The sequence below is a fragment of the Cupressus sempervirens genome, chromosome 8 (assembly GCF_028749045.1).
Source record: "Cupressus sempervirens isolate cs-2001-9-10 chromosome 8, ASM2874904v1, whole genome shotgun sequence".
Taxonomy (NCBI): Eukaryota; Viridiplantae; Streptophyta; class Pinopsida; order Cupressales; family Cupressaceae; genus Cupressus; species Cupressus sempervirens.
The window spans coordinates 543,901,108-543,914,447 of NC_143125.1; the positions used below are offsets into that span (position 1 = coordinate 543,901,108).

General features: G+C 36.6%; 2 protein-coding genes and 1 long non-coding RNA gene across 3 annotated transcripts in view; 1 reads left to right on the forward strand and 2 right to left on the reverse strand.

Annotated features, from left to right (window-relative positions):
• Positions 1-2,253: 2,253 nt before the first annotated feature.
• Positions 2,254-5,754, reverse strand: LOC149543596 (uncharacterized). The gene has a single exon (XM_089795816.1). It carries the CDS (start codon positions 5,752-5,754, stop codon positions 2,254-2,256), a length of 3,501 nt encoding a protein of 1,166 aa, XP_089651942.1.
• A 1,480-nt stretch (positions 5,755-7,234) lies between these two features.
• LOC149543597 (uncharacterized) lies at positions 7,235-7,942 on the reverse strand. Its single transcript, XM_089795817.1, has one exon. It carries the CDS (start codon positions 7,940-7,942, stop codon positions 7,235-7,237), a length of 708 nt encoding a protein of 235 aa, XP_089651943.1.
• A 3,774-nt stretch (positions 7,943-11,716) lies between these two features.
• Positions 11,717-13,340, forward strand: part of LOC149543598 (uncharacterized) — a 32,928-nt gene continuing 31,304 nt past the window's right edge. The window contains exon 1 of the long non-coding RNA XR_016355664.1: positions 11,717-11,971. This is a non-coding gene — a long non-coding RNA (uncharacterized LOC149543598). The remainder of the gene's footprint in view (positions 11,972-13,340) is intronic.

Below are 13,340 nucleotides of genomic sequence, written 5' to 3' on the forward strand. Positions count from 1 at the left end.
ACTAAAAGATTCCAGTACTTTCATTATAAATATAGTAGGAGGGTAGAACAGGAATAAAGGCTTATGAAACATAGTGTGACTCATGAGTTGAAAATTTGATGTTTCAAACAAGCATGTTTTAGCATATTAATGTATCTAGTTTAATAATAACAATTGGTAATGGTAACAAACTACCTGATAGATCATAATGTTTGACAAAACGACATAATAAAGCTATCCACACATTATTTATAATGATATATTCAAATAAGGCTAGCACCCATCAAGGAGTTAATATGGATAATGTAATCTTAGATAATGGCCTTGATAAGCCATCTCCAGTACGTCACCATGTTTCCATAATAGACACCATGAGATAGTAGTCACATTAATATATGAATCATATGTATCAAGATATAGGACATATGTCACAATTGGAGAAGACTTAATATGATATGTATATAATATGCATATTTCATATATCAATGTGATTCATCTGATTTATTAGACCATGATACTTGGAGATTTGACTCATAAATATTGATAGGTCACTTAGAGGTGACGATTTATGCAACCTATGTAATGACCCCAATTCCTCTATTTAGAAAATAGGGACATTATTTAAAAAAAAACCTTAATGCTATTGATTATCTTTCAATTTTTCCATATATTTTCTTATCATATTTTATGATGTCCTTCCTTTTTAAATTTGTTCTCCATTATATACCCATTCTATTTTAATCTCCAAAAGACATGACCAATCGGAAGCAATTATTAATATTACTTTAATAATTGTTCAATTATAATTATATTTATAATTTAGATTATATTTATAATTTTTAATATTTATAATCATATTTTACCTTTGATTAATTATGTTTGATTAACATTATCTTATATCACCCTTTTAATAATATTATATTTTATTATAATCATCTTTATTATGATATTCCTTCTTGATATTATCATAATATATTTAATAATATTATTATAATACTATGATAATATTATAATATTTTTTTTTTTTGATCGATAATAAGATATTTAATAAATCATAGGAAATTACATAGTTTCATACATTAACCTTTCAAGGTTTACCATTTTCACAATGAGTCTAAACCTTCCTCCCCTACTATCACAAAAGAAAAAACTACACTATAGTCATCTACTTTCATTACAAACTTTTTCATTCAAACATAATATTTGCCTATTCTAGACTTTACTCTTAAAGATAAATCTGCTACAGGGAGCCACCTTGTATCCTGCAAAACCCGACCGTTCCAAAATTGATCCTTCACTCGGTTCGGCCTTCCGTTGTCGCACAACTTGCCACTGGTAACTCCTTCATTCGCTTCCAGCCACTTTCGTTTCCTTGCCTCCAGCTAGGGCCAAACTGAGATTCTAACCCTTTCAACTGCTATCATTCAGAGGCGACACAAAAAGGATATGGCCTCTGTCACCAAAAAAAAAACGTCTCCAAAAAGACACCTCCAAGTTTTACCTCCGCACTTTGCTGGCTCTCCTATCCGACCGCCGCTTCCTTGGCACTGTCACATTGAAGGGCTCGTTTCGGTTCTGCGCCTTGCCCTCCATTATTGCATTTTTTAGGGCATTCCATGTTGTGCGGCGCTCATTCACATAAGCCTCTTTCTCCTTAAATCCCCGCGGCCAGTTCACAAAAGGCACGATCCCTTTCTCCCTGCCTTCCTCCTCCTCTGCATAACCCTCCAAGAAATTGAAAGCCCAGCCCGGATGTGCCCACTCCAACCAGTCTTCCATGTTTGGGATTAACTCTTCCTCAAACAATTCCTTCATAACCCATTCCACTACCCTTTCATGTTCTCCAACTTCCAAGCCCCAGGCCATTATCATCGCAGCTATATCCACTTGCACTTTCCAACGGTGCTCCGAATCCTGAAAAAGGGGTCCCAATGTGTCTTGCAACGCCTCCACCACCGCCGACGATGCGCACTTCACCATCTTCTTCAGCCTGTGGTCTGCAACTCTCCCGTATAATGCCTTCTGCTGTCGCACCGTCTTGAATGTGAAGGTTGGCCCCATCTCTGCAATTCCTCTTACCTTCTTCAATTGCTATCTCCCTTCAAATTTTCTTCTGAGAAATGACCTTTGCCGTGCCTTTTTTAAAGACATTTCAAATCTTTTGAATCATTATTATTTCCTGCGAGCCTTTCGCTTAAAAGATTTTGCACGCTTCGCAGGATTTATCGGACGACTGAGACTTCTATTACTTAATTTTCTGACAATTCGCTATTATTACATTCGATTTAGGATGTTAAAAAGTGTGCCTTTTGAGTTAACTTTTTCAATCCTTAATTTTCCCTCATTCATTGATAGAGCCCATTTTGAAAGCATGTCGGCCTCTTGATTGCCTTTTCTTTTTATGTGTGTTATTTTGAAATCTTCAAAGTTATTCAATTCCTGCTCTATAATATTGATAATTGGTTGTAGATGCCATGCCGTTGCGTTCAATTTAGATATTGCCTGCACTGTGATCAAAGAATCACCTTCCAGATGTAATTTTTTAATTCCTTCCTTTCTAGCTATTTGAACTGCAAATAATGCTGCTTGGCATTCTGCTATGTTATTCATTCCATTTGGGAGTTTTTTCGCTCCTGCTAATAATAGGTGCCCTCTGTCATCTTTAAAAACAACCCCAATTCCTGAATCCCCTGGATTGCCTTTTGCTGCTCCATCAAAATTCACTTTGATCCATCCTTCCTGTGGTGTAACCCATTCTACTGGCTTCTTCTTTGTTTTGCTTCTGCTTGTTACCAAAGCTCCTGAGGGTGATTTAAATCTTATCCTCGGCCATGTATTCTGTATTTGTCTATCCTCTCGGGTGAATGGAATTTTCATAGCTTGTTTCCTTGTGGCTGACACACTGACTGTTTCTTCTATTGCATTAATGATTCCGCTTATGCACCTCCTCAGACTTTCTTTTTCTCCTCTAAAGATTCTCCTATTTCTCTCCTTCCACAATTCCCAGATTATCAGAGATGGTGCTACTATCCAAATACTTGATAGGGTTGATTTCTCAACTATCCTTGGCCATCCATCCAAAGCTTCCTTTAGCGTTTGTGCTCTTGGCCCTTGCCATCTTAGTTTGAATTGAACTGTGTCCCAGCATTTATTAGCATATTGGCATTGAATTAAAAGATGGTCAATGGTTTCCTCTTGTTTCTCACATAGAGGACATCTGGATGGACCATTTATCCCTATCTTTCTTAGTCTTTCAGCTGTTAGAATTCTTCCTTTGTATGCTAACCAGGTAAAGGCCCCAACTTTAGGCATTGTGTCCTTATTCCAACATAAGTCTCTTGAGAGGAAACTTTCCCTTCCTGTCTCGGCTAATAGATTGTAGCCTATTTTAACTGAGTATTTACCTGATACTGAGCCACACCAAATTACTTTGTCCTTCTTCTTTGTTAGCATCACATTCCTGTTCTTAAAGATTTGTTTCATTTGCTCTTTCTGTTCCTTTGTCAGTTCCTCCCTCGATACATCCTTCCAACACCACTCCCTTCCTACAGGACCCACCTTCTCAGTCATGTAATCTTTTACTGTATTACCCCATCTTTCTTTAAAAAAGGACTTCAGTTCATTGTCCCTTATATTATCCCCTAGCACTTCCAAACCATTCCACGAATCTTCCCAAAATTTTGCTGACTCCCCATCCCCTATCTGCCACGTTATGTGCTTAATTATCACCTCTCTACAAGACACCATAAAGTTCCATATGGCTGATCCTTTTGGAGGATTTCGGACTGTTAAAATTCTGTTGTTATCCATATTGTCTAAATATTTCCCTTTTAAAATTCTTACCCAGTAGAGGTGTGGATTTTCATAGACTGCCCAGACCAGTTTAGCTCCTAGTGCTTTATTCATACAACTCCAATCCCTCAGACCAGCTCCTCCTTCCGCTTTGGGTCTACATATTTTTTCCCAAGCCAACAATGGGATCTTATTCTCTTCATTGGCACCATTCCAAAAAAACTTCCTCATTTTGCTTTCCAAAGTTCTAATAACCTTCTTTGGAATTTCTAGACACATCATTGCAAAAACCGGCATTGCTGTTATCACTACTTGAAGCATAAGTATTCTGCCTGCCAAAGTCAGCCATTTGCCCCTCCATCCTTCCATTTTCTTTTGGCAGTTTTCTATAAGCTTGTCCCATAAGTCTGCCTTATTTCTTCCTGCAAAAAAAGGAATGCCTAGATATTTGTTTGGCATTAACCCCAATTTGATGTCCAATATGCGACTGATCCTAAATCTCACATTATAGGGAGTATTGAAATTTTTTTTTTTTGACTTTTTCCAATTAATAAATTGCCCCGAGACTTTCCCATAGAGCTCTAAAGTATGCTTCATCCCTCTGGCTTCTTCTACACTAGCTTCTCCCCCTAAAAAAGTGTCATCTACAAATTGCATATGTGTGAGGGATTCAACTATTTCTGTGATTTGAATGCCTTTCCATGCCCCTTGCTCCCTTTGCTTGTGGATCAGCCTTCCTAGCACCTCTGCCATTATTATGAAAAGGAAAGGCGACAGAGGATCTCCTTGCCTTATTCCTTTTTCCTGTTCAAAAAAACCTTGAGGGCTTCCGTTTACCAATACAGAAAACCTGGGTGTTTGAATACAACTTTTCACCCATTGTATCCATTCCTTACTAAACCCAAATCGGCCTAGCACTTCCAGCATAAAGCTTCTATCAACCGCATCATATGCTTTCCTTATGTCTAGTTTTACCATCATGTTTTGAGATTTTGAAGCTCGGATGGTGTGCACAGCTTCATGTGCCACAACTACCCCTTCAAAAATCGAACGCCCTGGGAGAAACCCACTCTGCTCTTTTGAGATAATAGAGTTCAAAACTAGTTTGAGCCGATTTGCCATCACCTTTAATATGAGCTTATATACTGTATTACATAGTGAAATGGGTCTAAAATCTTCAAAGGTTTGTTGTGTTTCCCTTTTTGGCACCAGTGCTATAAAGGTGTTATTAAAATCTTTAAGAATGAAACCTCCTTTTCTCGACTCCTCCACTACTTCCCACAAGTCTTTCAAGAATATGCAGCTTAATTTCTGAAAAAACAAAGCTGGAAAACCATCCGGTCCTGGGGCTTTGTCCCCTCCTAAACCCTTTAAAGCTTGAGAGACTTCAAATTCTGAAATTGGATCCATTAGAGCCCTGTTTTGTTCCCCAGTTATTACTGTCGGAATAACACTCAGCACCGCTCCCACCTCAGCATTGTCCCTTACTGGCACCTGACCCTTGTTTGAGAAGAAATTTATAGCCTCCTGATTTATTTCTTCACTTTCCGTCTTTAAAATTCCATTCATATCTTTTATTTCAAAGATTTTATTTGTTGCCCGCCTTACTTTTACCGAGTTATGGAAAAAGTTAGTGTTCCTGTCCCCATCTTGTAGCCATGTTTCTCTAGATTTCTGACGCCAAAAAATTTCCTCTTTGTTTAAGCATTCCTCCAACTCCTTTTTGAGCCCTTTTTCCAATTTGAAATCCTCCTCAAACATTCCACTTTCTATGACTTTGAGACTTAAAGACTTTAACTTCTCTTCTATATCCTTTTTCTTATCAAAGATATTACCAAAGTGTTCCCTATTCCAGATTTTTAATTGCTCTTTTAGAAATTGCAACTTTTTAAAGAAAATGAAAGCTTTGTTACCTTTCCTTGTCGGAGCCTTTTTCCACCACTCCGCAATCTGGTCTGAGAAACCCTCTGCCTTCAGCCACATTGCTTCAAATTTAAAGGGACATCTGTCTGGAGTTTTTTCATCCTGAAATCACAGAAAAATGGGAAAGTGATCTGAACCCTGGTAAGGTAGAATTTCCGCATCACATGACCAATTGGCTTCAGCCCAATTCCCTGCCACTAGAAACCTATCCAACTTTTCTGCTATATGCACAAAACCTTCCCTACGGTTTGTCCATGTGAAGTCACCTTTTTTGAAATTAATATTAACTAATCCATTGTCGTTTACAAAATTGCTGAAATCTTTTTGACTCTCAGAAAGCCATCCTTTGCCTCCCTTTTTGTCTTCCGGATTTAGAATAGCATTAAAATCCCCCCCCAAAATTGTTACCTCATTTGGAAACTCTTGCACTTTTTCAGCTATTTTTCCCCATAACTCTTTCTTCTCAACATTTTTATTTGGTCCATACACATTTATCACCATAAATGACCAATGTAGATTTATAACATAGACTTTAGCCCATTGCCAATTTGCGTTTAACTTAGACTCCGAAACTGTGATTGTTTCAGGCTTCCAAAGTATCGCCATACCACCTGAAGCTCCCTGAGCCCCCGACAACAAACATTCCCATCTTCTAAATTTATTTTTAAAACTAGAGAAATCTTCTTCTTTTATCTTTGTTTCTTGGAGAAAAACTAAATTTGGCTTCGCTTGATCAAGACACCTTTTGATCAAATGAATTTTGTCAGGGGCATTGCAGCCCCTGACATTCCATGATAAGGTTTTCATGGCTCCCGGGAAAAGGCCAAGCCTTTTCCCGATCTCAAGATTTTTGTTTGGCTTGCATCTTTGCCCGCCATTGCTAGCTTAACTTTCACAGGTTTTGGTCCTCGTTTTTTTTGACTCCCAACATTCGGTTTCTGCTTTTTGGAGCTTGTTAGCTCTAAAGATCTAACTTCCTGTATTCCTGGCCTATCTGATAACCCTAGGTCATTTAATAGGTCCTCTTCTAAGGTTAAACCCATTTCCTCCATTCCACTACTACTGTCCAAGGCTTCCTCAGAGGAATCACTTAGATTTCTTTCCGGGGAGACTTCATTGTCTTTAAAAATTGTTTCCCCATTACCTTCTAGATCCTTACTTCTCGGAGTTTCACATTCTCCATTCTCTCCTCCTTCTTGGGATTCCATTTCTTGTTTACTTGATTCTCCTATTCTTGCACTACACCTTCTAAGGTTTATTGGATTGTCATTCATCCCTTGCTGGTCACCATCCGTACCCTGAGAGTTTCTCTGCACCTCCATTTCCCTTTGATCACATTCTGCTTCCCATGGAGTTTCCAATACTCTTTGGGTGGAGTTCTCTGTGGTCCTTTTAAACCCTTCCCCCTCCTCACTTTTCTGCACCTCTCTTCCCTCTGACGGCACTAGATGATCCTGAATTTCTTCCTCAATGTTTGTGGGTGTTAGGTCCTTTGGGTTTTGTGTCTGAGGCTTCTGTCCCTCGCCCATCTCTAAGAAATCTAGGATTTCGTCATCCTCCAAACCTTTCCTTCTCCTGCTACTGATATCCCAAGATTCCTCTTCTGGGTTTTTTTTTTTATATCCTCTCCTTCCCATATCTCTATCTGTTGTTTCCAAACCTCGTATTCCGTGCTTAGGTTTACATAGTCCGGGCATGGATTCCCTTCCTTTAACATGATCAGTAGCCTTGGATGAGAGGATGAGTCCACTTTATTTAGGACCACTTCTGACCTGACAAGTTCTCCTATTGTGTTCCCAATTTCTTCCAGCACCTTTTCTCCCCAGTATTCTACTGGTAAGTTGTGAAGATTGATCCAGGTGGGGAAAGACTTCACCTTCTCTTTGTTTGGATCAAAGTTTGGTGCCCATTCCTTTAAAATAATACCCTTACCTTCGAGAAGATAGGGACCCTTTTTCAGAATGTCATCTTTATCTGCTCTACTTGGTGCTATTCCCAGATAGAAACCATTCGCTAGGGTTTTGAATCTACATACTACCCCCCATAGAGATCGGCTCCCCCGCCTTATAATAGAAACTGACGGCCATGGCCCTAACCACTTAAAGAAAAATGCTTTCTCTTTCATTTCATTAATCGATTCTAACCAGTTTTCATTACTAATACGGATTATGGACATTACCTCATAGGTAGCATTGTCCTCTTTACTTTGAGAGCCCTCCTTCGTTGCTTCTTTCTCCCCCATGGCCATTTCCTCCTGTTGCTTCGGCCTGTAGAACTTATGGGCAATTCTGGAATAGTCAAACTTATCGAAATTTCTGTACCCCCAAGCATTTCTGTTCCCTTTATTGCTCCTGTCCCAGTTCTTTGCTTCCGCCTGTCTCCTCTGTGGTGGAAAAAACTAACACTCATTTTGGTAGTAGGGTTTTTTATTATGCCCCCCATTCCACCTATACCGGTTCATTGGCCATCGTCTATTGATCTTCTCATCATATGCCCTTCCTTCATGGCGTTTGAACCTAGGGTTCCATTCTGTGAAATGCTGGTGTACTCGCCTGTTTGTTGCAGGTGACCGTTGCCCCCAGCATTCAAAACGCGGTCGCCCCTACACTCGCTCCCCCATCCTTTTTTGTGAAGACAAGTTGTTATAATATTATAATATTATTATTATGTTTTCTTGTTAATTATTTCCTTCTTGGCTACTATCATATTATATTATTATTATCAACATAATTATTATAATATTATGTTCTCTTTTAAAATTTATTATTATTTTGACTCATTATAGTAGTGAATTTTATTAGAAAAATAGGGGACATGATAGTCCACCCTTCCCAAAATTGCTTGTCCTCAAGCAATTCAATATTCTTTACTTGTGTTTTGATCGATGCATCTCACTATGGTCCTACAAAAATAATTTCAACTTTGTGATTAAATCATTATAAATATATACATTTAAAGATTGCAAGATTCAATTTAAATTATTAGGATCAATTTAAAGAGAGAACTTATCTTGATGTACTAGAGCTCCATGATGATTCCTGACATATGTACCCCAAGAGAGACTTTGTCTTGCCTCAAGCCTCTAATTAATCCTTAGGAGAGACTTTATCTCTTCCTAGAGCCTTTTTTTTTTTTTTTTTTTTTCAATATCCCTTTAGGATAATCCCTTAGGAGAGACTTTATCCCATCCTAAGCCCCTATAGATATCCCTTTAGGAGTATCTATTTCCATTTAATCCTTAGGAGAGACTTTATCTCGTCCTAGGCCCTTGCGGATATTCCTTTAGAATTATCCCTCTTTATGATCCTTAGGGGAGACTTTATCTCGTCCTAAGCCCTTATGGATATCCCTTTAGGAGTATCTCATCCTAGGCCTTTATGAGTATCCCTTTAGGATGTACCCACCTCTATGGACAATGGGGAGACTTTATCTCATCCCGAGTCACTAAGGATATCCCTTTAGGAGTATCCCTCTCTATTTAATCCATAAGAGAGACTTTATCTCATCCTAAAGCCTTTCAAGGTATCCCCTTAAAGGTTACCCATTTCTATAAGTCTTGGGAGAGACTTTATCCCTTCCCAAGTCTTTAGAAGTGTAAGATGTAAACTATTTGAAATTACATAACATTATATGATATAATGTAATATTTCTATAAATCTTGGGAGAGACTTTATCCCTTCTCTATGTCGATTAAGTTCGAATATTGTAACCTTTAATTCTTTGATCTGGTATTGTTCCTCAATAATATTACTCTATTTATTGCCTCCACTAGTTAAGAGTTTTTTTTTTTTTTTTTGTTAGTCTGCACTATATCTTTGTGACAAATTTCATTGATTTAATACTTGCTGTTGTATTTACTATTGTCTTAATACTTGATGGCTGGGATCACATTTCTTTATCTGCATGTATTCCACATTTAATACCTTTGTTGATCTTATTATAATTCTTCTGTATATGTATTATTTGTTGCATATGTTGTACAAGACATATTTATTTCTTACAACCACTAATGTTATGAACTCAGGCCTCTTATACTGCCACATAACTTGTTATTGCCTCTATTCCAATCATCTGTTGTCTTACTATTTCTTATTACTTTCTTATCATTGTTACTCCCTTCTATTCATCACAATCACTAATCTCAACACCGAATTTTGGATGTCTCGCCAATGTCGTTTTCTATAATTATGCTCTACTTACTTTAATCTCTCTCAATATATAATACTTTGCTTAATATATAATTATGTATTAAAAAAATTCTGAATAGCTCCTCCTAAATTATGTTTTTCCTATTCTAGAATGTTCTATCAATAATGCTAGTTTTTGATTCCAATATTTATCTCTGAAGTCTCTCAATATAAATTATGGGACGACTCTAATTCTCTCCACTAACTCTTATTATGTTACAGTCCCATTGTATTTTCTTTTGAGTATATGTGTTGATAATAACTAAACTGAACCGTTCATATGTGAGCAGTCTAAATGTCTAGGGTGTAGTCATTTATAATAAATTCTTTCTGCCAGATACTTCATGTGCACAACTCTGCACTGTACCAAATATGTTTTCTATTACCTCCATTGTTGTACGATGTTCCTTATTACTGAACACTCTTTGGCATCTTTGTTCAAACTAGGTGCATGTGTATGAGTTTGATCATATGTTCATTGATCCTTTCCCAAGATAATATCTTGCGTCTTATATGTATTCTGCCGTAATGCTTCTTTGATTGATTCTACTCCAATTGGCTTAGCCCGATAAATTGGATTGGCTTCAAACGGTAATTGGTTGTTTGTCCTTGTACAAGTCACTAGGTTTGTGATAGTGCTTCCTTCACTATTATCTCTGCCCTTTCAATGGATGGGATTAACCTCTTGATTTAACTCACTATTTTCTATTCTTTCATACAGTAGGTGCTTGTAACCTCTAGGAATTCATTGGCTTATTTTTAGGATCGTATTGACTGTTCCGGTTATGATTGGTAGATTTCACCCCTCTACTCGACATCAGATTTGTCATTTTTAGTGAAGGGTGATCGCATGTGCTCACTGTGCGATCCTTCTCTCCTCTTTTTAATGCTTTGAATGTCAAATAACGCCCATCTTCGAATTGGCTTGCGCTTTGTCTTATCTATTACCCACAGTGGTGGTGATTGGAATGCTGCTTTGTCTCTCTACGTAGTAATGCTTCTTTTAATATTGTTGATGTCCATTTGTTCACTATCTGCTGATACCTTTGTCTTGCTCGATGGTTATTCCTCCCGTATTGGCTCATGCACTTGGTGTGATCTCCTTTTGCGTTCACTATTTTTCCACATGATGGCAAGATCATGCTCTGATACCACTATACCACTATAATGACCCTAGTGCTATAAATAGAGACATTATTTAAAAAAAATCTTAATGTTATTGATTATCTTTCAGTTTTTCCATATATTTTTTATCATATTTTCTGATGCCCTTCCTTTTTAAATTTGTTCTCCATTATATACCCAGTCTATTTTAATCTCCAAAAGACATGAGAAGCAATTATTAATATTAGTTTAATAATTGTTCAACTATAATTATATTTATAATTTAGATTATATTTATAATTATTAATATTTATAATCATATTTTACTTTTGATTAATTATGTTTGATTAACATTATCTTATATTACCTTTTTAATAATATTATATTTTATTATAATCATCTTTATTATGATATTCCTTTTTGATATTATTATAATACTATGATAATATTATAATATTATTATTATATTTTCTTGTTAATTATTTCTTTTTTGACTACTATCATATTATATTATTATTATCAAGATAATTATTATAATATTATGTTCTCTATTAAAATAATTTTATTAGAAAAATAGGGGACATGACAACCTAATTTGGTGGTAGTTAAATATTGAAATTCGAAGATATAAAAATGGTTTAGTATCTTAGATTCACTTGACTCGGTATAATATTAATAAAGGGTGTGACCTCAAATGTCAACTTGAAATCTCGAAAGAAATATAAGGTGTAAAGGCTGTTAGGATAATGAGATTAGGGATAAGCGATAGTGAGCATTCCTTCTGAGCATATTTGATTTTCACTAACATCTATAAAGAAGATTATAGGATCTATCTTAGCATTGTGCAGATTATTGGGCATGACAGGAGCCCAGATGGTATTACATCAATGTTGTGTGACAAAAGTGAAGAAATCAATTCAAGCAGCACAAGACTGCCCCAGGATTTGCAATATTTAACCAAGACTGCGACAGACCTCTTTTGGATGGTATCTCATACTCAACCCAAAAGAAAATCTTGTTGCTAGTTGTTAAGTCGATATTTATTGAATACATTTGAGCAAGCCCGGAGATTTCTGCTCCTGGTTCTTTCCTACCAGCGCTCTTTGAATTGGGATTGTAAAAGAAAATTATATTAATGATGAATAACCCACCTTCGTCCTTTTATCAATAAAAAAAAATGCAGTCTTCCAAAAACCTAAAGCAGGAAGACGTTTAAGGGAATTTCCAAGTTGGTTTTTTAACTCTTTCATCATTGCATCAAAAGGGAGGGAAGTAGATAGAATAGCATCCCTTTTTAATATTTTGTGGGCTCAAGAATTGAATTAAGATTTGCATAGCTCACTCTAGGACACATATTGGTGGTTTGTGGAACTTAAGTACCAGCTTAAGATCTAGGGTTCAAAAAATGTCCAATTTAAGCTTTCTTTCACTCATAAAGAAAAGCAGAAAAGCTGCTCAAAAGGTAGCTGAACAAGCAAGATGAGAATCAAGTCAACCAACAATCTGGGAAATTGACATCTTTCTACTGTGAACTTTGATATCAAGATACCCCATATTCTGAACTGGCGTATGGATCTTAATAGTAGGAATATGTAGCTTGCCCTTGCCAGGGATAGTTTACATTTGATCAGTCACTGATAACTGAGGGGTAAATTCATCTTATTAGGGAAATCCTTCTGACTGTTGGACACCACACCAACCTAACTATGACAAGTAAGACCCTGTTCTGTGATATTCCATGAGAATAATTCTAGGAGGTAGGTGCCCAGTGTTCACCCCAATCTTTCCAATGGTTCAGTTCTCAGTCCTATCAATTACCTATGGCCAGTGAGCATTCTCTTCCTCTTATCTTTAAATCACCAGTATCATGATTATTCAAAAAACATCCCTTCGCTATCTAGGGCTATATTCTTTGTTGACAGTTCTGAATTTCCTCTTTCATTCTTGGAAATGAATAAATCTATATTTCAAGACACAGAACACTTGATTTATTGCAACATCTTGAAGACGAATAGTCCTAAAAGCCATAAAAGAAGAGAGAGATAGATATAAATATTATGTATATTGTACTACAATTTTCTTGAGATGCCAGTTTGGTAATCAACCATATCAATCTTAGTTGAAATAGTCTTAACAAGGTTGGGGATATAAATAAATTGCAAAAGATATCTAGAGGGTTTAAAGGTTGGGCTCTTTGCAATTAAAGTTTCAAAATAATATACGGCTTCTCTTAACAGGAATGGATTATTGAAGTAGATTCAGTTATGTAATGTCTCTTGTTTCTTTATTTTGCACAAATGCATGTGTACGAAAAAACCCCGACTTGTTTCTTCAAATTAATGTTATTTCCTATTT